Genomic DNA, 25111 nt, shown 5'->3' with positions numbered 1-25111 from the left:
ATATACGTGTATCACTTTAAAGTTAGCCAAAAGGAAACCAGGTCACCCTTTTGACCTCTGGTTTGCCTTCAGTTGAGGCATTTTTGTTTTGAGGATGAATGGAGTGAGAGTGTGTGAGTGTTTGTATCTAAAACGGTACTAAATCACATCCAAATACCTTTTATTACACATGCATGCATCACAGCTAATATACTGAATTCATTGAAGCCCAAGTAAAAATATATTCAGTTTGTTTATTACTTTAGTTCAAAGGTTTAGTCAGCATTAGTCATAGCTCCATCGATAAACGTGTGTGTGTGTGTGTTTCTACGCAGGCGTTCCTGGAGAGCTACCTGAGCCCCGGTCCCACGCTGCAGTACAGCCGTGATCGCTGGCTGTCCCGACACTGGACGCTCATCAGCGAGGCCTCCGTCACCAGCAGCCTGACAGACGGCACTGTCTTCCTGCTTAAATGCATAGACTTCAGCCTGGTGGTCACCACTAAAAAGATCCCCTACATCAAACTCTCCGAGGAGTTCATTGACCCCAAGTCCCACAAGTTTGTCCTGCGGCTACAGTCGGAAACGTCGGTTTAGCCCAAATCATCTTTTTCTCTTTATTTTTTCTTTTGGTCACTCACAAATTGTTTTATTATTATTTGAAAAAATATTATTTTTTGTGATTTTTGGGGTTTTGCAGTTTTTGTTTTTTGTTTTTTTTTTTTTTTTCATTTTAATGTTTTATATTATATATATATATGTGTGTGTGTGTGTGTGTGTGTGTGTGTGTGTGTTGGCCACATCTTTGCATAATCTGTTTGCTTTGCCCTTTTTCTTTGGATCTGACAGATTATGCAAAGATGTGGCCAACACTGTCCGCCAGGTCATGCAGAGTGTACAAAAAATACTAATATAACAAAAGAGAATATAGTACACAAAACTCCATTTTTGAAATGACAGTAGAGACAATAAAACGGACGACACACAGAAGAGAATGGAGATGCTCTGCAGTTGGAACTCTCTTGCGGGCCACTCAAAACGGCTGTCAGGCCCTTTAGAAAAGAGAGACGGATCTCTCCCACAGTTCTTCTGCGGCTGAAACATGTTCGCGTTTGAGGTGAACACACTGTGAATCGCTCCAGACCACCTGTACTGCCGTAGCCTCCGGTCTCTCTGGGACTACTCCTCCCACTTGTCATTGCTATAGCGACGACCCTTTTTGCTTCGCAGGGTTGGCACATGCCACGGTGGTCCCAGTCACAGATCTTTTAACACTCCGCACAGACTCTTCCCGTCTCTTCCAGATATTTTTTTTTTTCTCCCGTCAATATTCGGTCCGTTTCTGCTTACGTTACGTTTTCCGTTTGCACAGCATGGTATGCTTGAGCGCGGTGTACAGACATGAGGTGTTAGTGTGTACATAATGGAGTGAGTTCATAAAGGTTCTGTGTTAAGTTCCTTGCAAAAAAAAAAATGTAATAGACCTTGAGGTTTTGGTTTTATGATTCTTGGTTTCATTTAAATCTTTCGCTTGCAAGCTATAGCTTGTTCAGAAATTCTGGTGTTTGATTTCTGAAGAAGAATCTAGGCAAAGACGTCTTCAAACATCTCAAGATCATTATTGCAGGGGCCAAATAAATCAAGTAGCCTTTACTGTGGGTCTCATAAAACTCCTTACTAACACACTCAACAGGTCAAAACCAGCAATGGTCCAACAAGATAATAGTACCAGTACTGTTGCCAAATGCTGAAGTCTCATTGGTCCAGAGCACTTTGCGGTGGGAATGAGTCTGTCCGACTCCTCCCACAAAGCTGACGATCATGTTTCATATTGTTATTCCGAACATATTCATATATGATTTCATATTTAAAGGATTTGCCCTGAGAGTGTAGATGTTTTAATTCAGAGCGTTGGCCTGACCCAGAATGCTAATGTTGAAATGAAGTGGTCTTGGCGGTTAAAGCAAGCCGGGTGTGGATTAGCATGAGCTCCCACTACACATGGTGCTTTCTAGGTTTACTGTTGTTTGTGGTGGAACTATCCTCGTAAGAGGATCTTCTCTGGGCTTTGTTGAGTTCTGTCCGAACGAAGGCACATTTTTGAATGTACAGGTACGTCCTGATCTCTTTCCACTACTGCTCTGAGAAAACCCTGTAGCGCAGGATTCTGATGTCATCTGGTTCTTTGTGAGGTGTTTGAGAAATGGGATCCAGTGACCATGGAGGAAGCCCTGAACAGACAGGATCTCTGGTGCTAGAAGACTACAGGCTAGTCGTCATGAGTGTTCAACTCCAGTGCTGCGTTAAGCCAATAGCTTACAAGGGCTAAGGCTTCCCGGAGGGCCATGCCCCATAGGTCGGCCATATCCTGGGAACATAATAGGAACCAAAAGCGTCATACAGATAATATGAAATTCATTCACTCATTTTCTAAACCACTTAATCAAGTTCAGAGTCATGGGAGGTCAACCTATCCCAGCAGCACAGGGTGCTAATATGAAATGTAAATATAAATGACACAGCATGTGAAATCAGCAATTAACTTTAAAAATATGTTTAAGACCGGTTTTATTTTTGCCTTTACCAGATCATAAGTGTACCACAAGAAAAGTGCAATTGTTCTAGACAAAAAATGACAGTGGCTTAATGTATAAAACAATGGGACACAATAGAAACAACTTAATGGTCAGAATCTCATAATGTCAAGACAAAGGGCAAGAAGAGCTTTTACCTCAAATGTTTTCCAACTTCATTTATTTTCCACATTTAATCTAAAGCAAAAACCCAAGAATACCAATATTTTCCCATGTCTTAGGAGTCACAAGCAACACCAAAACAATGAGACTTGTTTGTAATCTGTTAGGTTATGAATCTACCCTATTTTTTGTTGCAGTTTCTAACTCATTGTTAGAATACATTAAGATTTTTCATGTTAAGCATTTTAGAATGTCTGGGCTTCTCTGACCTCATTTACATATCCTCGCATATTCATCAGGCATCAGTGATGAGCACTGCAGTGTACCGTGTCTGTGTGAGGAAATACAAATCCATTTGTCATCATTTGCACAGCATGTTTTCTTGTCATCTGGTGTGACTTCTTTTTTTAAACCATTATTTGTCACATCATAAGTGTTTTATCATTGCAGAGCATGACCAAACCTGGCAGAGCAAAACAGAATACATGTGAATGCGTTTATGAATGCAAAACTAATATGCATGCACTTGAACCCTGGGGCAACACAACAGAATGTATAACCATGCATTCTGCCATCATCCTTTCATATGGACGACCACTTAGCGCCCTCTAGGAGAGATTACTGGAAAGTGTCAGCCTGCTGATTAGCATAACAGTTTACTGTCAATGACCAATTATGGGTTTTTGGGTTTTTGTTTTGTTTTGTTTTTTTTCCTATCCCTAATTTTATATGGTATTTTTCTGCCACAAAATCAAACCAGGCAAATGTTATTTTTTTACTTTCATAAACAACCAAACAAAAAAATGTCGCCTCCTTTAAATTCATTCAGATGTTTTTTGATGATGAATACTTTTTATGAACTTCTCTTGCGTGACCATGCCTCTGTTTTTACATGGGGTGTTTGTATTTATATGGTATATCTGCTTAATTCATTCCTGCTCTCACACACACTTTAGTCACTGAAGTCCCAACATTGTGAGAAGAATCCTTTCTCACTTTACACCCGTCACTCTGAACGGCCAACATTTCTATACCTGATGTTATGTTGTTATTAATATGTTTCAAAACTCACAACACAAACATTTGTATGAAATAAATATTTGTATGAACATTAAGGCTCTCAAGTTTTTTTTACATAGCAGCGCATATTATATAAATGTTGTATAGATATTAAATTGATTTTATACAGACTTGCATAGAAACAATAATTACAGGATTTCTAGTCCACCATCACTCTGGCTGACGAATAATCAGTTCCTAACACTATTGTAAATTAACACTGTTTTATTTACTGCTTTTTCTGTAGGCATAGTGGGTTTTTTTGGAGAGGGGAACTTGGGGTGACAAGTTATTATCCCCGAACATCATTTTAGCATAGTAATTAGCATAATTTGTGCAGCAAAACAGAACATTGTATTTTTAATCAAGGATTATAGTAATGTTACTAATCATTGTAATGAAAGCCATACGTTGTGATTTTCCAAACCCATTCATGTGTACACCTTAGTACAATCACAGTTGTTTTACCTTTCAGCTGTAACTGCACATTTGGACATGACCCTCCAAACTCTGGCCCATCTCAGTGACAGTAAACAGAGCTCTAGACACGAGAGTGACTCCGTACCTTGTTGGGTTGGGTTAGTGCTTTACCCTTACTTGGGGTTAGTTGAACTTTAAGGTTTCATTGTTACTTGAGTCATGTGCCTGGTTTTTGACCCCTGTGTCATAAATCTTGGAAGAGTGAATTCTTTGTAGGGAGGAATTGAGAGGGCGAGTCTGAGTGTGAGTAAGTCAACAGCTGTTCATTGTCTTTTATGAATCACTCTCGTGCCCTGCAGTGCATAGTTAACCGACGAGGTTGCGTGGAGGTTGTGCTGTAGGCAGGCTGGCTGGTGCAGTAGAGACAGAAGATCTGATTCACCAGGGAATGTTTTGGCTGTCAGCTTTAACAGTATGAGAGTATGCTGTTTTTAGTGGACAGACTTAGAGTTTCAATGTCCTAATAATCATCTGATCCTATACGGAGACCTCACTGCCCTTTAATACGGCATTCAAAACCAAGTTTGTGCCTACTGCCTTTCCTATTTCCAGAAGAGAAGTCCGTTGCCATACACCTCCAGTGGATGTCCCGGGAGACCATGCCTTCGCCTGTGGCGTGCACGAGATGTGGCGGCCCAGATCTTAGCCAGCGTTCCACGCTGCTGCGAGCCCTCCCGTTTCTGGGGAGGCCTTCACTATCCGCTTGTGATGTAAAACACAAGCAAATGATGCCACAGAATACAGGATCATGGGAATAATTCAGACCCAGAGGGTCACTGAGGAGAAGGAGAGAGAGAGAGAGAGAGAGAGAGAGAAGTGTCATCAGACCCAGCTGCCTCGAATCTGCCACGTTTTTGACCAGGTCTTCATCAGATCGTTTTGAGTTTGCTGCAGGAAGCTGTTGTTCAGGATGAACAGATGGAGATGAGCTGCATCTGTCCACTAAGCACCATGTCCTGTATCCCTCCCTGCGGGACCATCACACAAATGGGGCTTGCAGGATGCCTTTATGATTATGCTTATGGTTCTTTGTAGCCACAATTATCCCATAATGAGCACAACTGAGCATTCATAAAAAAACAATTACAGTATGTTATGAAATACAGTACAAATGTCACCACAGTCAGAGTTTAATTACCATTTGTTTGGAGCGACTCAGAGAACATACTAAATCTTGTACATCTTTCCTGCTGAGTGGCTAAAAGAAATGATTTCTTACACATGGAGAAAATTGAAACAGTTTAGGCAATATTCTTATATCATTAGTGTTTAAGAACCAGTCTGTTTATGTAATGATGTATTTTACAATTCAGTTTTTAAATACATTTCTAAAAGCACCAATGAAATCATATTTTCATATTGTAACCAAAAACTTCTCAATCCTAAATGAAGTGGAGTCTAGGCTAAAAACTGCAGCAGTACCACAATACATTACAAAACAGTAAAGCCAGTCAAGTGATATACTGTAAGATATATCGAACAATCAATCATCATCATCATCTCCCTGTTCATTGTCGTCGTCATCATCATCACTATCATCATCACTGTCGTCATCGTCAGACTCATCGTCATCAGCATCGTCATCATCGTCGTCGTCTTCGGTGTTGACCTTTCCAGAGAGGACGTCTTCGATCCAGTCCTCCAGCTCCTCGGCGGTGGGCAGTGCCTCGTCATTGGGCATGTTCAACCACACGCTGTCCGCCTGTCAAAGTCATCCATCAATTGTGCAAGTGATTTACAGGCACTGACGTTAACCTAGATCAAGGTCCACCTAACCTCAAAATGAACATCATACCTAAAGTCATTAACTGGATTTTCAAAGGGTGGGATTCCAATTCTCAGATGATGTCTCCTCCTTGGTTTATTGCTAATGTTAGAAGGTCTAACTTCAGTGTAACTTTCAAACTGCTCTATATTTACAAGGCAGAAAATAGACTGGGTTGCCTTAATTTTTGGGCATTTCCAATAGAACCACCAGCGGATAGGCTGTCCTTTTAAAATAAATTTTCATGTGATTTAAAATCCTGTAAAGCTGCTTTGCGACAACTTGAGTTGTTAAAAGCGCTATACAAATAAACTTTGATTGATTGATTGATGTGATTTAAAAGTTTATGATGGAAAATGAAGGTGAGGATTCAAGCAGGGTCCCACCAAACTGGGTGGGACTCTTGCTATAACAGCCAATCAGATACCTCTAGGCTTGATCTCAACAAAAACTCTTTTCACCAGCCAAGCATCTTTGCATCTGTGCAGAGTTCAAGGTATCTGAAATTCCGTGTGGTGTTCAGAGCAACTCACGTCCGTGACATTGACCACACCAATCTGAGGTCTGAAGAGGTCCACTTTAAAAGTCTTTTCCCAGTATGCAGTCATCTGTGGGGGGAGGATGAAGCATTATGACCTAAAACTTGTCATTTGGAAGCATGTGCTCTACCTAACCCTAACCCTGTGAGGTCTCACCAAGGGGAAGTCATCAGGGTCAATCCACATTATGCTCAGATCTGGATTCTTGGTGTTGTCTCGGGCCACTTCTTTCAGGATCTCCAGGAATTCGTACCCATCTAAAAGGGAAGCAGTGTGAAGTAGTGTGAGCAGGATCACTGATCCTAGAACAAAGCCCCTCACCATGGGGTGTTTAGACAGAACATGTTCAGCAGAAGAATGAACAGATCCAAAGACAGACCAGGGTCCTCCTCTTCTGCGAAGGCAACGATGTGGATCCCATCCATGTCATCTTCCTATGAAACAAACGCCACAAAGGCCTCAATCTTACACTGGCACTTCTGAGGCGACGGGACTACAAAATGGAGTTTTGTTACGCACCCATGTCTCAAACATGTCTTCTGCTCGTAGTTTCCTCAGGGTTGGCCTGAGATGAAACGGCACAGTCAGCAACGGCAGATTTAACCGCAGTGCAACTAGCTAAACTGGCAAAATGTTTTGTCCGTTGATTCACCTCCGGTGCCTATTGACAAAATCCACTATCTCGCCCTCCGAGTTGGGCTTGTCAGGTATTGTGACCGGCTCATCCATGAAAGGCTCGTAGAAATCCACTTCGTTTATTCTCAGCGTCAGCTGCTTGGCCACCTACAGCAAGGGAAGATATGAGAAATGCAGGCTGATTTTCTCTGCATTCCTGTAGGTAAGAGGCATGCAGCAAAATCTTGCACAGATATTAGATGAATAACCAGGTTCAGTGTGAGGACCCCTGATGAGAGGTGTGGGTGTGGCCCTGATGAGGGGCATGGGTGTAGCCCTGGTGATGCACGTTGGCATCATTTTCTACCCACCGTTAGTAGTAACACGTGTGCCTGTTGAAATTTGTAATGAGACGGCATGCTCACCCCTTTGTCAAATGTGGCGAAAAACTTCACGTATGGCTGAAACTGCTCTGCGGCCCCCTGAAAAGCCTTGTAGTCTGAAAGAAATGGAACCTTTACGTGAGAACACTGACAGAATGGAACCTTTACGTGAGAGCACTGTGACAGAACGGAACCTTCACGTGAGAGCACTGTGACAGAATGGAACCTTCACGTGAGAGCACTGTGACAGAACGGAACCTTCACGTGAGAGCACTGTGACAGAACGGAACCTTCACGTGAGAGCACTGTGACACAATAATAACCAGAGAACAAGACCCCTCCCACCTCCTTCAAAAACCAATAATGTGGGAAATCGCCGATAGAACGGGAGGCGAGCCGCTATCGAACGGTACTTCAGGAAAGCAGCAGCCTTAACAATGTGCCTGGAGGTCAGGGCAGAGGCCTCTTCAATCTCCCCATCTTGAGATGGGATTTTTAATAAAGGCTCGGGAGCAGCCGATAGCCCCGTTCTCACTGCAAAGACACTTGATCTACATCACCGATGGAAGATCTGGGTATAGACTGTCGAGTTGTGGCGAGAGTGGGGCTTTGGTGTTGTACGACAGGCAAGCATGCATGTTTTATTTTGAAATTAGACCTTGGTAAAACTCAAGCTGCCCTAAGAATGAAATACTCCTATTGCTGTCAGGCAGAGAGCAGCAGGGATGACACTGTGAATCTGGTCTAACTCCATTCAAGTGACGACTTTGAGACTTAAGACACAAGAACACTTCAAATGGATCACAATAGAAGTGTCTCTTTTGTCTGTGCAAGTTTTTCATACATCATATACTATGTGCAATAGATGCATATAGTGTATGACCACACATATCTTGCGTCACTATTTGAGCAAAATAACAAGCATAAGACAAATGACATATTAGCCTCAATGATATCAGCCTATAACGGCCTATTTTAGTTGATTCACACCAATTATAGCCGTCATTTTTTCTAAAGCGTTAAATTTAAATATTATGCTTTCTGTTACCCATGCACAGCCATAACTGTTTATGTATTAATGTTTGTTGTGTATTACAGTTTTTGACGACTGCTAACGTGCGTTTGTCCAATCTGTAGTCACATTTTCAAAACTCCAAACACAGTGAACACAACATCAGTTTTCAGTGGCTATACTATTAGTTCAATTCATGTTGTTATGGCACAAAATGCAGTCATTTTACATGTTTTTATAATGCTTAAATTTTCTATACACACAAGGTTATCCAATAACAAAATTCTGGATCGTTTTTGTCTTATTTACAATTGCTTGTACACAGCATGCCAAAAATGAAAACCTAAGGTTCAAAACCTTCAATATCGTATAAAATGCCAAGTTCTGCAAAAACAGCTGAAAAGTTATTACTGTTGTACACATTTTTTGCACATATAGATAAATGAAGTATATTATAATATATATATATATATATATATATATATATATATATATATATATATATATATATATATATATATATATATATATATATATAAAGTATAAAATGAAGTACAGTAATGTACCGGGTCAGAGAGGACCAAATATAACAATTTGTCCTGCAATCTCAAGTGCTGGTTTGGTCCTTCACAAATGCCAGATTGGTCCCTATAACAGTGACCTCCTTCTTTTGTTTTTGAATGAACTCTACCAACAACTGGTTCCAGAAGCAGAAAGGGAACAGGTGAGAGGAAACACGAGGACATTTGTGATGGGACGATGTAGCATTCTCATTCTCATGTCATCACAAACTGGTTTATAGACCACCCAAGAGTGATGTCCCTTTTCCTCCCGCCCTACTTGCCTTTCCTCAACCCCACTAAGGAACTTTTTTCAGTCTGGAGGTGGAAGGTGTATGATCATCGGCCCAATGACCAAATGTCCCTCCTGGATACAATGGATCCCGGCTGCAGAGACATTTCAGCTGAAGACTGCCAGGGGTGAATAAGGCATACCAAGCTTTTCTATCCCAGGTGCATGGCAAGGGCCAACATCAGATGTGATGTGGATGAAAACATGTGGCCAACTGCTGAAGGCCGTTTAGATTAGACCTAACAAGACTGTTCAGTTTTGTATTCTGTATTTCCCCCTTGTGTGGCTTTTTTTGTATATGTGTATTTTTACACATATGGGACCATGGCTAATTATGTTTACAATTACGATAATTCTTTTTTGGGTTAGGCCACAATTTACAGTAATGTCCCTAATACAGTCAAATATACCCTTTACTGCAAAACTGTTACTGACTCCTTTTTTGTCTAATCTACATTCCATATAGTACCTAACAGTAAATATCACTCATTGTGTAGACAGTATGTTGCCAAAAATGCACACATTTGAAAAAAAAGTCCAAATGAAGCGGATTACAGTAAAAATGAACTGACTAAGAAAACAACAGATGTTACTGTAAAATGTCTGTTGTTTGCTGGGAGAGGGTAAAATATTACATGTAATACTGTTTCTGTATTGCCATCAAATGTTAGTTTTTTTACAGTGGTTGTGCAGTGATTGACTATGTTAATCTCGAAACGCTTTTGAACACGATATTAACTATTTGGCTATTTGTGTGAGGTCAATGTGTTGCTGTGTTTAGAGTTTTGACAATGTATCACAAGTATTGGGAAACGCATGTTAGCAGTCGTCAAAAACTGTAAAATACACTTATTAAGTCTGCAAATGCTCAAAATGAGAAGTCTCCAGTGAACTCCTGGATGAACGTGCTCACACTAGAGAGTGCTAGCGGGTGGAGAGACTCACGCTCAGACTCTTTGCCCTTGAAGTAGCCAATGAGGCGAATGTCTTCATCCATCCGCTCAAAGGCCCGCTGCTCCGTGGGGTTACTAATCAGCTCCACAGCATCCTCCAGCAGCTAGAGTTCACACACACACACACACACACACACACACACATATGCAAATATACACATGCAAACACATAAACACATACATGCACACTTATGCACACAATCTTGTATTATCTTTGTGGGGTATGGTGTGTATTGAGGTAGCTAAATAATTCAGTAACCAGAAGAAAATCTATGCATATTGCAAAGAGCTAAATACATGCAAAAACACACATGCACGCACGCACGCGCTTGCATGGACAACACACGCAAGCACACAGACTTGCACTCACTCCTCAGATATACATGTGTTTCAAGGTCTGTAAGATTTCCCACTCCGGAGATTGAGAAATTCTGCCGAATCTTCACTTTTGCTAATGTTATTTGTGTTCGCTAGGAGCATTCAAATTACATATGCATGAAGTGCCATGTGGACAAGCCCCTGTGATACTTGTGAACCTGCTAAAAGTGCATAAACCTACACATCTATACTCACATCCAGCAGGAACTCCACCAATGTGTCTGCGGAGAGCTCTCCATCAAACTCTATCACACGCTCATCCTTGAAGACATAAATGCTGCCCTCTTCCTCCAAACCTAAGACAGTGTTGTTTATAAACAAAAGGTGAATCTTTAACGCCACTGTTTGATGGTAACGATAGGGCTGTGTCTACGGCCAAAAATTGATCCTTTCATGGGAGAAGAAGGTTTTTCATCAAGTCATTGTGTTCGAGTCTTAAGCCCAACCCTACCGAGTTTCCTCGCCACCTTCGCATCCTTATGAGAGTCCACCATTCCGAACCCTATATCCTTGTCTTCCAGGATTTGTGCAGTGAGCTGGAAATTCAAGCGAGAAAAAAGGAGAAAACACCAGGCTCAAATAAAAATATTGTATATATCTACAGAGTAGTAAAGCAAGAACCGGCTTTAACCTGTTACTGCAGTGCCTCGGTCATTTAAATAACATATCCGGGGAGAATCACTGACACTGATCGGTGTGGCTTCAAAAGACATTATGACTTAGATCAGCACAGGTGTAGAGAAAGATTCTGAAAGAGAGCACTGTGAGATACGAGAGGGGCGCATACTCTGGCCCCTGGAGATAGCTTTGGTCTTTTTTCAGCCTCTGAATCAGGTCACTTCCTTCACCGACGTATGCACCAATTATTCTCCAGGCCCTGACGGGCAGCTTGTGCAAACTGCTCTGGCACCTGCAGCCTCCCAGCACATTGGGAGGATTTGATCTGAGGCCACTGCTGAGATCATTCAGTCAGACTGCTGCTGTAATGAGTCCACCCACTGCCCACTGCCCACCGTGCAACACGGGGACCAGGAAATGAGAGACTTGCAAGCTTGCAACAGATTCTCTTTTAACCCGTTACGCACGAAGCCACAGAATTATGATATCAGATGCAGGTAAACTGGCATTGTTGCTGTCAGCTCCAGACATAAACAATAGTACCACCACAAAATGAAATGTAGGTTTTTATAAATACGGAACACTCATGTTTTAACCACCATCATGACCAGTTAACCCAGTTGCCCAAAAAAAAAGTCTACCTCTCTTACCTCCAGAACCATCTCCCGCACCTGGAATTGCTGCTGCAGTTCCCTGTCGGAGGGCAGAGGCTCATGGTAGAGCAGACACAGCATGTCATACTTCTTCATAGCCTTCTTGAAGTTCCTCTCGTTGATGTCCAGCACGCGGTCCTTGCCATCCAGGCTGGGGAACTCCAGGCCCTCCTCGGCCAAGCCGCGGTGGAGGAGCCCCGAGCAGGAGATCAGGAGAAGCCAGAGGGGCGGCATGGCGCTTCTGGAGAGTGCAGGGTCCGAAGATGAGAGGAAGGAGATATGAGAGAGAGAGAGAGAGAGAGAGAGAGAGAGAGAGAGAGAGATGAAGAGTGAAGAGTGCAAAGAGTCCCAAAGGGACAGTAAGGGTCCCTCGAGAGAGATCAGCCCCTCCCAACAAAGATAAAAGGGAGAAGAAGGATTTCAGAAATATGAAAGTGTGGCAAGCAGCATTTCAGTTTCATCAGTCAGAAATGGCTGAAACGTTAGCACCAGCACTCTCTCTCTCTCTCTCTCTCTCTCTCTCTCTCTCTCTCATTCACTCTCTCGCTCTCTCAGACTAGTCATGTGGAGACCTGACTGCTTTAACAGATAACTACATAGGTCTAACTTACACAAGTGTGTCCATTCCCCAGTGTCTCTAGGCCATTTTTAGGACCCCCTCTTGTTTCTGAGATAAATATAGAGGATGTGCCCATGAAAATGAGGGCAGTTAGGAGTATTACTGGGAATTACTCTGAAACCTTCTATGTAATAGAAGTAATTGAAGCATAAATAGGGCACTTCATGTTTGCACAGGTGGGTCTTATTAGCTTCGATTCTCATACTGCTTTGATACTATTGTAATGTACTACACTTCAAATAATAAACCTACAAACAAGTATGGTACATTTCAAGTAGGGAGTGACAAATTCAACTCTCTATATTTATTTATTATTCTTTTTAAAAATCTATTTCTTATAACATTTACAATTTTATAAAACATTTTATAACATATAACATTTACTGGATTATTTTGAGTCCAGTCGCCCGAGAGGGACTTTTAACGTATACGAGAGTTATTCAGTGACTTTTAACTTTCAGGCTAAACTAACAGCCCGTCGAACAGGGGAGAAAGTTTCCCAGTCACAACTAAACGAAGCACAGAAATGGAGCTGGTCTGGTTGTCCGTGCCGCTTTCCTTTTTGCTCCTGAGTGGGACAGACTTTAGCCTTGCGGAAAAAGGTGAGCACTAGCGTGACATGTAGGTTTTGTAACAATTTAGCCTCATTGTCCACCTCCGAGTTTTTAAATATTGAAACAGCGAAGTATTCATTCATTATGACTGGGTGACCGGCGTCCTTTTCTTAGAAGGTTAGTTAGCTAGTTAGCATTAGCTGCGTCTGTCCGTTAAATCCCCGTTGATTTAACGCGTCTTACCTTGATTTAAATACCTGTGTGATTTAAACTCCCACCAGGCTGTGAGATCGTGTACGTGGTGCCCGTGAAATGGGAGTAGATGGTCCTCGTAGTCACAAACAATGCAGTTGCAACATTTGAAGTTGAACTTTACTCTAACATTGTTTGCACCAGATGAGTGTTTGAGTTGTTAGGGTGTTCTAACATCTCCTAAATGTTCACATTTACTCTAGAAAAACGATGGCAGAAATATCTCAATAAGATCATAGCGGCAACCAAAGACTACCAGCCATGCAGCCAGGAGAATTGCAGCTGTCACATCAGGTACATTTATCAAAATAGCTTTCCTTTTGAAGTAACAGAAACAATAACAACAACATGTCAATCGCAAAGCAAAATTTTCACGAATTCGTATTAACTTTGTGTTTTCACCCTCCAGCGTCCTGAAAAACGATCTGATGCCATTCCGGGACGGCATATCAAAAGAACTGATGGCAGACACCGTGCGGCGTGGTGTGGGGACACATTACCAGATTATTGGCCACAAACTGTACAGAGAACAGGAATGCATGTTCCCAGCAAGGTGCGCACAATAAACCAATCAATCTACTATGTGTTTAATGTATGTGAATAGACACACACATATAAACAATAGCCTACTTTCTCTATGTGCAGATGCAGTGGGGTGGAACATTTTATCCTGACAATGATTGACCGATTACCTGATGCAGAGATGGTAATCAATGTGAGGGACTATCCTCAGGTGCCTAGATGGGTTCAGCCAGTGCTACCTGTGCTCTCCTTCAGCAAGGTGTAGAATTATACGCACACAAACCCAAACCTTAAAATGCCAATACAAAAATATCACTAGTTTACCTAGTGTGCAAAATTATTCTGGTGCTCGTGATCGCCATGTGGGTCTCATTGTAGTGAACGTTGACTCTCCTTCGTGTTGTCAGACACCAGAGTACTGGGACATAATGTACCCTGCCTGGACGTTTTGGGAGGGAGGTCCTGCAGTGTGGCCCATCTACCCCACTGGACTGGGTCGCTGGGACCTGATGAGAGAGGATCTGAAAAAGCAAGTCAACCCCCCCCTTACTGTGTCCATCCTAAAACACATCATCACAGCAAAGGTTGAATACATGTCTGTAGTACTTGGTACAAAGGGAAAATCTGATTTCGTTGACTATAGGGAGAAATGACTATCTCCAAGGTGTTTTTGTAAATCTCTCTTGGTTTGTGTGTCTCTCTTTGTGTCTCACTCTCAGGTCAGCAGCTCAGTGGCCCTGGAAAAATAAATATTCCAAAGGGTTCTTCAGAGGATCCAGGTCAGTCTCGGCGTTCTTCCTCAGTGTTGCATTGCTTGCAGTTCTGCTCATCTGGGGCACTGAAGGGCAGACTGGTGTGCTATATTAGTACAGCTCTGCGTGTCCTCCTTGTACTCTGCATCAGCGTTTGGAGATGTTTCCTGAAAGCAGCCTCTATGTTCCCGCACGCAGGACGAGTTCAGAGAGAGACCCTTTGATCCTGCTCTCGAGGGAGGCTCCTGACCTGGTGGACGCTGAGTACACCAAGAACCAGGCGTGGAAGTCTGAGAAGGTCTGGCCACCAACCACATGCGACGTTTACTTCACTGCTGAATAAATCGGAGCCAGTTCCCACTACTGTAACTCGGATGAATTTGATGAGTGCAGAACTCTGGTGGGAAATGTTCTTTTTCAATTCTTAATGTCCCCTCCCCTCACTTCCTCTCTCACTCCGGCCCCCAGGACACTCTGGGAAGACCCCCGGCCAAAGAAATTCCTCTGGTTGACCACTGCGAATACAAGTAAGAATATACCGTATGTTAGCATATTGATGCAAATAAGAAAATGGATCATCATGTGAAGGTGTCACAGTGTGACATCTCGTCGCAGTGGTGTTCTTTGTGCCTTCGGTGTTTCCGTAGGTGGTTGTCCTTGTGAGGAAGCCGAACAGTCTCATTTTTCTTGCGTTGTGTTGTAGGGCCAGGGAAACATTTACCTGTAAGTATGTCATGTTCAGTTGCTGCATAAATTTATATTGCGTTATGTTTGATGTAAACTAAGATACGTTTGTATGTCTATATAACAGTTTTTATTTACAAGTGAGAATCGAGTAAAGCTTTGAGGAGAATTCAACTTCTGGCATTTCTTGGGATACCCGTTGTCTGTCTGCCTATGAAGTTCTTGATGAACAAAGCAACAAGTCACTGGGCAGAGTTCTTTGAGCACTTAAAGGAGAAGGATCAGCATACACTCTAAAAACATGCTCAGGGTCGTTCAAGACTGCAGGATGACGTGCTAGTAATGGATATCTCTCTCCCTGGAGAGAGAGCTGGAGTTGGAGTTGGCCGTAGACCCTTTACCACTGCAACGGAGTCTAGGACTTACATAGAATCTAGAGTCTGTCACTTTTACCATCCACGTATCTAGAGAAAAGAAGCCATTCACTAGAAGGGGCATCTTGTCTACTGTCAATGGCCTTTACGATCTCCTGGGATACGTGTCACCTGTAACTATCCAAGGTAAGGCTCTTGTCAGAGAGCTGTCAGCTGAACAAGCTGGATGGGATGATCCTTTACCAGCGCCGAAGGAAACACAGTGGAGACTGTGGGCTGACTCACTCTGAGCTTGAACCTATGTGTCCTTTTCGCTGTGCTCAGCAAGACCCAGAGAACTTCTTCTCTGATGAATCCACTATTGCCATATCAGCAATGGCTTACCTCAAAGCTTCAGACATAGAGGGGAACAGTCACATTGGATTTCTCATGGGTAAGTCAAAGCTGGCCCCACACCCTGTGCACACCATTCCATGATTGGACCTTTGTGCTGCTGTCATGGCCACAGAAATAGCCGACTTGATTACTGATGAACTGGACACAGACATCCACAAGCTCAAATTCTGCACGGACAGTTGGGATTGTTTTAGGCTACATCCACAACACAAGCAGAAGAATTTATGTGGATGTAAGCCAACAGAGTTGCCCACATTAGGAAATCCACAAGCCCTGAACAGTGGCACTTCCTCAGCACAAAACACTAATGTAGCAACCGTATTGGTAAGGCATTGCCACGAACAGAGTGCAGACCAGGGCAGACATCTGACGGAAGGTGCTGTCCGTTCGACTGGTCTGTGGCTAGTTGGAGATAAAATGCTGGTGATCTGCAACAAGTTAAGAGGTAAAACAAAAGATGTCAAATGTACCTGTTGAACGACTCAACCCAGGTCCACCATTCACAAATGTAGGTGTCGACGTATTTGGCCCATGGACCGTCAGTGCAAGACGAACTCGAGGTGGCATTCCTGAGAACAACCGCTGGGAGGTTATCTTCACCTGCCTAGTTTCAAGGGCTGTGCACATCGAAGTTTTGTAAATGCATTGAGGAGATTCTCACAACTGTCCGTGGCTTTGTCCATCTTTTCCGTCCTGAAAGAGGAACGAACTTCGTCGGGGCGTGCAAAGAAATCAGAATAAACTTTTGAAGACCCTGAACTGACAGCGTATCTTCAAGATCGAGGCAGCACGTGGACATACAATCCTCCCCACTCCTCACACATGGGTGGAGTGTGGGAGCGGATGCTCTGCTACAAAACTCTCCACCTAACTCATGAGGTTCTGGTCACGCTTATGTCCGAAGTTATGGCCATCAACCACAAGGACCTCTACGGCAAGCAGTGGAAGCAGGTTCAGGCTCTGGCTGATGCATTTTGGAAACGCTGGCGTCAAGAGTATCTGGTGTCACTTCAACGTAGGTGAAAGTGGCATGTGGACAGGCCAAACCTGTCAGAAGGAGATATTGTGCTTCTTAAAGATACACAAGTCAAAAGAAATGAGTGGCCTCTTGGAGTGTTGGTGAATGCCATTCCCAGCAAAGATGCTAAAGTCCACAAAGATGACGTAAAGGTGGTTAGACAGGGTACTCAGAAGGTTTACTCTAGGTCTATCTCAGAAGTTATTCTACTTGTGAAAGGGGAATAGTGTTATAACACATAAGAGGCGGGGAGTGTGATGTCTCGTCTCAGTGGTGTTCTTTGTGCCTTCAGTGTTTCCGTAGGTGATTGTTCTTGTGAGGAAGCTGAACAGTTGCATTTTTCTTGAGTTGTGTTGTAGGGCCAAGGAAACATTTACCTGTAAGTATGTCATGTTCAGTTTGAGGAGAATTCAGCTTTTGGCTGTTCTTGGGATACCTGTTGTCTGTCTGCCGAGCTTGTAGCCACACACACACACACATGAGCAGGGGCAGGACACACAGAAAATAAGCAGACAGCTTGCACCCCACTAACTTGTTCCTTACAGTTTTGTTCCTTACAATTTATGCCAGCAGAAGAGAGCAGAAATCAACATTAATCCATCTGTTCTGCTGTGAGCTTTACAGTCATACTAAAAATCTCAAAGACCAAAGGAGTCTCTTAAGAGATATACTAGAAGAGCTCCTGTTCACATGTAGTGCAAGTTTGATGTGTTTTAAAATCTCATTGATTGATTGATGTTAACTTAGTAAAAGTTTAGACCCACTTTAAGTGGATACAGATCTTTGGATACAGAGACACTTGAAGTATACAGAAGTTTCTTGTAAGGAATAAAAAGCGCTTTTTTCTGCTGTGAAAAGTAGTTTCAGGTTTTCTGGTCATGATTGGCAACTAGCCTCTTTAAATCTGGTAACATCTCACCCACTGATAATGTTCATCTCATTATTCCTCAAAAGTTCTTTACAAGCTTGAATGGTCAAATCTTAAGTCCAATTTGCGGCTCCCCTCCCTCCGTCTTCCACCTGATAGATACCTGTTCAACTTTCGAGGGGTAGCAGCCAGTTTCCGCTTGAAGCACCTGTTTCTCTGTGGCTCCCTGGTGTTCCATGTAGGGGAAGAGTGGGTGGAGTTCTTCTACCCGCAGCTCCGCCCCTGGGTGCACTACATCCCCGTCAAACAGGACCTCTCAGACCTCAGGTGAGTGCCACCTCCTGGACACTAAGAATATGACATTGGAGTCATTAAAAACAAGTGAAAAGCATGTTTTACTCTTATTCTTTTATACAGGAATATAAAGGATTTCATAATCCTTTCATAATAATTAACAATAATCTTCACTTATCTTGAGTGTTGCAATTTGTTGAACAGAGAACTGCTACAGTTCGTTAAGGAAAACGACAAAGTGGCAGAGGATATTGCAATAAGGTAATATTGCCCAAATTCCACATGCACAGTTTAAAATCAGAGTGGTGATGTTTGTAGCAGTGTTATGATGGACTTGTTGAGTGTGCCTGTTTCTTGTCTCTAGGGGGCAGCGGTTCATCGAGGAGCATCTCCGCATGGAGGACGTGTCCTGCTACTGGGAGAGGCTCCTCACCGACATCAGCAAGCTGCTGCAATACCAACCCAAACGCAAGACTAGTTACAGCCAGATCACCCGCAAGCCCAACAGGAACGAGCTTTGACCTGCTGGGCTGTTCCATTCTATACTGGGGGGGGTGTCATGATCGTCCTTCATCCTGCCATTTTTATACAGACATTATTTGGTGCTGCTTTAAATATGGATCATTTAGTGGGGTGGGGGGGAGGATCAATTAGTGATGTTGTGTGTAGGTTTGTGAACAGTGCGTCTGCAACTTGAGCACACTCCAATGGAGGGGTTCCTCTCTCCATAATGGTAAACTGCCATATCACAATGACGCCAGTGTTATGTCACTGTAGACCTGCTCCTCAGCCCTGCACAGCTGTCGTCACAGTTAAGGTGCTCAGCTGTGTAGTGTCTTTTACAGAGAGGTTCCCTTAATGTAGCATAAATGTGTAACGATGGACTGAATAGTCTAAATCTGTTGTCGTAGTTGATCGTTTGTTCTTGTTAGCCAAATAATGAATGACTGTCTTTCTGCAAGCACAATGAATGAATTATGTGCTAGTATTATGAAATGTGTTAAGATAAATGTTCTGAAATTTTTACAATGTGCTTCAGAATGCCCCCTCCCCCCCACAAAAGGATTGCATGTAATTTGATGCAGTTAGTCAATAGAAAACTAAATATTGTTACAAGATAACCATTATAATTTCTTTTTGTAACAAACAGCAACAATTTTTATTGTTTTGCTTTGGTTTTTGTCGTTTGCTACATGATCTAAAATAAGTGTAATTTAACTTGTTAAGGAGGTAGTCTAGATCAGCAAGAACTTCAACTTGTTTTGAATTTGAAGTGGAAACGTGTCTTTATGTCTCTAATGCAGGGGTGTCCAAACGTTTTGCAGTGAAGGGCAGATTTGGTGAGGTGGAACGTGGGGGCCAACCATTCAGCCTGCCATTCTGGGGGTGTCTGCGTGGGGAGGGAGGGGAGAGCGGGGGATGTGGGACTGCAGTATATACTGCCATCTTCTGGTGAAATCTAAAATCGTATTTTTAAGTCTACTGCCATCTTCTGGTGAAATATAAAATGCTGTGGTCACCAGAGGCTGCGGGCCAATGAAAATTTGAACACGGGCCACACTTTGGACACTCCTGATCTAATGCTCTAGTCCATGGTTCACCAACATATCCATCTATGTGAAGACTGATCATGTTAATGATTTTTTTAATTAGATGCAGCTCACGTATGTGGTGAGCTTTAGTGAGCTTTTTATTAGAAGCTCTCGGTTTCAAAATGCTGGTGGCCCCTGCTTTAGTCTTTTAGGTGTTTTGTGCCGTCGTGGATACTATAAGAGGGTTGTCACGAATACTGGTGGCATTTTGATTATAAGCAGTTGCCAAATTCAACAAGTACCACAGAAATATGAATGTGAACCATGTTACTTTGCCGTTACCTAAAGCCACACCGGCCCTGAAATGTTGAATATGTTCTAGTATTCTAAGATTACCTGAGCAGTTTCTTAGTTTTGTCGAGCACTGTCAGTCAAGTAGATAAACACTGCGGTCCATTTTGTTAATATAATAAACGCAGTAGACCAAAAGCCAAACAAGCAATAAACAATAAACGATGAATGGCCAAATGCTGTGTACGAGTGCCTAATATTCGTTTTATATGAGAAAAGTTGCTAGTTGATGTACTCGTGTAACCTTTTCGAGCAAAAATGTTTTGAGTTTAGGTAAAACATGACCGATATTATTAAGAACTCCAGACCTCCACCGTTAGGTGGTGCCATGAGGGGAAATGCACAAGGGAAGTGATGACTTTGTAGCAGACTGTGAAGGTGTACTGAGGTAGGAGCTAAGCCCATTTATGCATATAGCTACATATCTAAGACGATATATTAATGTTTTACGTGTGATTGAGCGAGACGTAATGTTGAGAAATACGTCGCCAGATTTGTTATATCGCTATACTAGCTGCTCATTCAAGTTAAGACTTTAGTGGTCAGTGCTAACTGGACAGTTCTGAGTTAAAGTGCTATGGTAGATGTTGTTAACGTTTTATAACAAAATTATTACGGGGTGAAAGATTCTGTAGGCTTCACAGTTCTTTTGTAGGTTCAGTTAGCTGGCTGGCTAATACAGCAATGTGACATTGCGATACAACTAGCCAGTGTCTCCTCGCTTGCTTTTGGCTTACTAAGGTTACTATTCTGATCTGGCTATCTAGGTTTAATCCAGCAGCTGTGTCGCTTTAGGCTTTAACGCAGTCTGTCTGTATATCTCCCCTTTTCTCCCAGGAGGTCATGGGTAGTGTTGTGGGTAACGCGAAGCTCCTGTCCATGTGTTTTTTCCTCAGTGATTTACCAGCTCGCTGGAGCACGATGCACCCTGCGCGCCCCATAACGTGCGCGTCCACGTGTGGTTCAAGGGACGCAGGTCACAGGTGCCCCGGGGTGTCGGCTGTTGAAGTGCTGCGGGGCATTTGCGGGTCTGTCCTGCCCCGAGTACATGCAGCTGACGGCGGCGAGGCACAGGCTGCTCTTAGCACCGTACCGGCATGCGTGGGCAAACCAGAGTTCCCAGACACGGGATGGGACCGCGTTAAAGACCTGTTCGACCGAGGGTTAGTCTGTCTCAGCCCCTCCTGTGTGTTATGAGGAATGACTGTTTTTTTGTTTGTACTTGTATGCTGATGGGTAATGGTAAACTTAATGTCATAAACAATAGCAAGATTGTGTGATCATAGATTGATGATGCATTGTAGTTTGCAAGTGCTTTTTGAAATACACTGACATAGGTGCATGTTTGAAACATTTTGAACACCCAATCAACAAGCAGACTTTGTTCACATTCACAATTCAGATGCTCTCACTTTATAGAAAAGTCTTAAGCCTTATTTTTAAACCTCGGGCACGGTAATCTTGCATCTGCCTGACCTTGACGCTGACTGCACGCACTGGCCCTAGAGATGGACAGACCTCGGAGGAGGTGCGGAACGTCGGAAAGAGTGCCGTGATGGCAGCCGTGGTGGGTCTGCTCTATGGAGGCTTACCCGCAGCACGACACGCCCGCCAGAGGTTCATCCAGCTCAGCCATGCGGAGGTCTACGAGAGCCGAGTGGAAGCAGTGGTAAGGGCAAAAGTACCTGAATGTGGACATTAGCGTCGGGGAGATAACACTGGTCAATGATCTTCCTGCAAGAAAACATCTGTTTTAGGACCCAAATATGACTTCGGAATTTCCAGTTCACCTATATTTAATGTGGGTATGTGTGTGTGCGCGCACTTTAGTTATTTAAAAAACATCCACAATGTTGGTGAAACCGCAATCACCATGTATGTGATGTAATTTAGTGGCAGTATAAATTTGCAAACTGCACGACTGCACACTGAACTGTTCTACAGAGACAGGCCAGAGGGATCCACTCTGGAACTTCTTTAAGTCATTAAGCAAATCTCAGTGTTTGTTTTTGTTTTCCTTTGGGACGCTAGCGCTCGGCCCACAACGCTGCCATCCGGGGTTTCATCCGGTACGGCTGGAGGTGGAGTTGGAGAATGACCGTGTTCGCCACCATCTTTAAGTGAGTTCTTAAACATACGCAGTGGCCTCGGCTGGAGTCCAGCCGTCTTGCCTGTGAAGGCCGGTTCTGATGGGCTCCTCTGTCGTCCCTACAGCACCGTCAGTACTGGACTTTCTGTGTACAGAGACAAAAATGCCATGTCCCATTTTGCCCTGGCTGGCGGTAAGGGTCTTCTCCTCCTTTAATGATCCGCGGCTAGTATAGTTGAGTTGCACGGTGTATATGTTATTTTTCATTGTCTTTTGATGTTCATTGACATAAGCGAGTCCTCTTCTTCTGTGTGTAGCTGTGACTGGCGGCGTATTCCGGATGAACCTCGGGCTCAGGGGATTGGTGGCAGGATCGGCTATCGGAGCTGCTTTGGGGTGAGTAGAGAAGGATCTGCTTGAACTCGCTGATTCCGAAGGGGTAGCTGTTGTTGGCGGGGGGGAAACGCAGTGGTGAGAGGACTGGGATGTGGGTGCCTTACTGTGCTGTCACACTGGGTCTCGAGAGGCTGCTTTACCCCGGGGCAACTCTTCACGCCCCACTCTCACAGTCACCCTTTAACCCCTCTCCATCTCCCATCTCCTTTGGCATTCTGGTGGACAGCTGCGCCCTCTCCCGCAACTCTGTGTTCATTTGCATCTCCTCCTTCTCCGACACACACACTGCCAGAGGTACCCATGTGCCGTCCAGAAGGCCCAGAACTTGAGGGCACAGCAGCAAGATTATCTTATCCAACAGCTGCACTGGGCGATTTATTTATTTATTTTAGCTGTCACTATTCCATTTCATTTTGTTCTGCCCCTCTGCCTGGCTCCGCCCATCTATGCTTTGGCTTGGTGCTCGGCATGGGCTCCCTGCAGCTAAAAACAAACCAAAAAAAAAAATAAAAATCACCCATCCGCTTCTGTGACTCCGCTGCTGAGATGGCCCATCCTCCCCAGCCAGTGGCGCTGTCGTGTTTAGCCTCTCCAGGGACCGCCACCCCCCCGACCCTCCTCCCTCCCTGCCCGGAGGCGCTGGCGCTGGAGTGCTGGCTCGCACCTGGAGTGCCTGACGGCTGCGTGAACGGCGCCAGCGTGTGGCCAGGTGCAGCGAGGAGGCTGGCCGGAAGAAACCAGGCAGCTAATCGAATCACCGCATAACGCTCTAAATAACGCCAGGCTCTGGGACGGCTCGTGTGTGTGTGTGTGTGTGAGTGTGCGTGCGCATGCATGCGTACGTGTGAGTTTGAGTGATCGTTGGGCAGACACGTTAATGTATGTGGTAAAAAACAAAAGGAAAGCATGTGTGATGAGGCTGACCTGTGGTCACGTGGCTGCAGGGTCCCTGCCGGGCTGTTTCTGGTTGGCCTGCAGAAGCTGAATGGAGAGACCATGCGTGAGCAAAGACGGCGAGAACGACGAGAGCTGTATGAGCTGAGACTGGCCGAGTGGTAGGTTGCCATTCTACCGAAAATCCCCCTACGAATACAACAATGACATATTAATAAGTTTATTTGCAAAAGCAAGTCTACTTTGTAAGAGCTGTCTTCTTTTGTAGGAACGCACGGCTGCAGCTCACAGACGACCTGATTGGTGAAATCAGTGGGCAGGACCAGAATGTAGATGCTCACCTTCAGCGAATTGAGGAGCTGCTTAGTCAGCCCAGGAACGAGGGCACCCAATGACAAAAAGCTTGACTTCAGTGACGTAACACATTATGGACAAAAATACAGAATCCTAATGCTTGGAAAATGTTTATTTGAGCTCAAAACTAAAACCTCTGGAGGAGAATTTGCCTTTGTTCGTTTTCCTCATATGTAAACTTCTGTACTACATTCAAAGACTTATTTCATGCTTTTCGTATTTATTTGTCAGCAATAAAAGTAAAACTTAGAATATACTTGTTTTCTTAATACACTGCCGTATTTGGAAAGAAGTTTCGTATGTGCATTTTGCAACAACTCCAAACATGTAATTTAATTTAAGACTTATACAATTCTAAACTTTTCAAATGGGTTCGCTTTGCTATAATTGGAAAAAAAATCGCACTCGTGATTTTCATGGACTCGTAAAGGCTGGTGACGACACAGTGCGTACCAGCACAAACTAAGTTATGACGTTGTAAACTATTGCCATGCCCTTTCGTTGGATTAAGAGATGGTTCGTGAGTTTGGACGGGAGGACTGGTTCCCCGAGACTGTCAGATGCTGGAACAGTGTCTCTGCCCCTTGTGTAAACAAGACGTGACGGCAGCTGCGGCTCCGTCCCAGACGGAGACAAACCGTTCACAGCTCAACAGCACCGCCAAGAGTGCAAACCATGTATTGCAGTGTTCTCGAAACGGCTGGAACTCGTGTAATTTAGGTTTTTATAGAAATCAAATGATTTTTAAAGAATGTTTATATTTGTAAAGGTTTGTAAAAATTAATCGGTGTGTTATTTTGGAAAATATTTTACTATTTGGTAAAAAGGGAAGCAAAAACAAAATTACATTAAACATTAAGTTAACTTTTGTTAAGGAAGGAATATGTGTTATATCTTAATGTGTGAATTAATAGAATGAATGGAACAAATTAAAAGCAATATGAATATGAGAGCATTCGGGTTGTATGCATTGTGGCTTTATTGTAATTACACATTGGTAGAAATGATTCACTTTATTAAAAAATGAACAAAAACCGGTAGTAATATAAAAGTCAAAAACATTTTAGCATAGACAGATAGATAGATAGATATTTTATTGATCCCAGAGGGAAATTCCTGCATATCTGGAAGTAAATTTGTATTTACTTTAAATTACGTTTAACTGGGTGAATAAATGAACA

General features: G+C 43.4%; 4 protein-coding genes across 7 annotated transcripts in view; 3 read left to right on the top strand and 1 right to left on the bottom strand.

The window, feature by feature from the left end:
- Positions 1 to 3789, top strand: part of LOC143484667 (vang-like protein 1) — a 41774-nt gene extending 37985 nt beyond the window's left edge. For both annotated transcript variants that reach the window (XM_076983520.1, XM_076983521.1), the window contains exon 9: positions 315 to 3789. In XM_076983520.1, coding sequence (XP_076839635.1) covers positions 315 to 575 — 261 coding nt within the window. In that variant the 3' untranslated portion in view covers positions 576 to 3789. The remainder of the gene's footprint in view (positions 1 to 314) is intronic.
- Positions 3790 to 5348: 1559 nt separating this feature from the next.
- LOC143484668 (calsequestrin-2-like) lies at positions 5349 to 13464 on the bottom strand. Of its 2 annotated transcripts, XM_076983523.1 has the most exons (12): positions 13398 to 13464; positions 11979 to 12222; positions 11162 to 11246; positions 10906 to 11006; positions 10325 to 10436; positions 7558 to 7631; positions 7170 to 7300; positions 7037 to 7082; positions 6897 to 6951; positions 6674 to 6774; positions 6512 to 6586; positions 5349 to 5915 (listed from the first exon to the last, which is right to left on the bottom strand). In XM_076983523.1, the coding sequence occupies exons 2-12, from the start codon at positions 12213 to 12215 to the stop codon at positions 5697 to 5699; spliced, it is 1236 nt and encodes a 411-aa protein (XP_076839638.1). In that variant the 5' UTR covers positions 12216 to 12222; positions 13398 to 13464; the 3' UTR covers positions 5349 to 5696. The 2 variants fall into 2 exon arrangements, with proteins under 2 accessions (XP_076839638.1, XP_076839637.1); XM_076983522.1 differs by lacking the exon at positions 13398 to 13464 and having other exon boundaries at positions 11979 to 12410.
- poglut1 (protein O-glucosyltransferase 1) lies at positions 13067 to 19384 on the top strand. Its single transcript, XM_076983524.1, has 11 exons — positions 13067 to 13202; positions 13610 to 13700; positions 13816 to 13959; positions 14052 to 14187; positions 14336 to 14457; positions 14648 to 14707; positions 14879 to 14978; positions 15149 to 15207; positions 18180 to 18347; positions 18519 to 18575; positions 18679 to 19384. The coding sequence occupies exons 1-11, from the start codon at positions 13127 to 13129 to the stop codon at positions 18833 to 18835; spliced, it is 1170 nt and encodes a 389-aa protein (XP_076839639.1). The 5' UTR covers positions 13067 to 13126; the 3' UTR covers positions 18836 to 19384.
- A 1073-nt stretch (positions 19385 to 20457) lies between these two features.
- timmdc1 (translocase of inner mitochondrial membrane domain containing 1) lies at positions 20458 to 24885 on the top strand. Of its 2 annotated transcripts, none has more exons than XM_076983525.1 (8): positions 20458 to 20585; positions 21094 to 21360; positions 21704 to 21866; positions 22229 to 22317; positions 22412 to 22479; positions 22604 to 22682; positions 23627 to 23737; positions 23845 to 24885. In XM_076983525.1, exons 1-8 carry the CDS (start codon positions 20536 to 20538, stop codon positions 23969 to 23971), a joined length of 954 nt encoding a protein of 317 aa, XP_076839640.1. In that variant the 5' UTR covers positions 20458 to 20535; the 3' UTR covers positions 23972 to 24885. The 2 variants fall into 2 exon arrangements, with proteins under 2 accessions (XP_076839640.1, XP_076839641.1); XM_076983526.1 differs by lacking the exon at positions 20458 to 20585 and adding an exon at positions 20596 to 20938.
- Positions 24886 to 25111: the final 226 nt, after the last annotated feature.

Source organism: Brachyhypopomus gauderio, chromosome 20 (genome assembly GCF_052324685.1).
Source record: "Brachyhypopomus gauderio isolate BG-103 chromosome 20, BGAUD_0.2, whole genome shotgun sequence".
NCBI lineage: Eukaryota > Metazoa > Chordata > Actinopteri > Gymnotiformes > Hypopomidae > Brachyhypopomus > Brachyhypopomus gauderio.
The sequence above is the reverse complement of the archived record's forward strand: the minus strand, read 5'-3'. Positions and strand labels throughout refer to the sequence as shown.

Bases quoted from the DNA above. Each gene is read 5' to 3' on its own strand.
- LOC143484668 (XM_076983523.1), bottom strand. From the start codon at position 12,215: ATGCCGCCCCTCTGGCTTCTCCTGATCTCCTGCTCGGGGCTCCTCCAC. The intron at 10,437-10,905 runs GTGAGTATAGAT...TGTGAACTCTAG, and splicing joins TGGTGGAGTTCCTGCTGGAT to CTGCTGGAGGATGCTGTGGA. The intron at 6,587-6,673 runs GTGAGACCTCAC...CTCCCCCCACAG, and splicing joins ACCCTGATGACTTCCCCTTG to ATGACTGCATACTGGGAAAA.
- poglut1 (XM_076983524.1), top strand. From the start codon at position 13,127: ATGGAGCTGGTCTGGTTGTCCGTGCCGCTTTCCTTTTTGCTCCTGAGT. The intron at 14,188-14,335 runs GTGTAGAATTAT...TCGTGTTGTCAG, and splicing joins CTGTGCTCTCCTTCAGCAAG to ACACCAGAGTACTGGGACAT. The intron at 18,348-18,518 runs GTGAGTGCCACC...TTTGTTGAACAG, and splicing joins CAGGACCTCTCAGACCTCAG to AGAACTGCTACAGTTCGTTA.
- timmdc1 (XM_076983525.1), top strand. From the start codon at position 20,536: ATGCACAAGGGAAGTGATGACTTTGTAGCAGACTGTGAAGGTGTACTG. The intron at 22,318-22,411 runs GTGAGTTCTTAA...TCGTCCCTACAG, and splicing joins GTGTTCGCCACCATCTTTAA to CACCGTCAGTACTGGACTTT. The intron at 22,480-22,603 runs GTAAGGGTCTTC...TTCTGTGTGTAG, and splicing joins CCATTTTGCCCTGGCTGGCG to CTGTGACTGGCGGCGTATTC.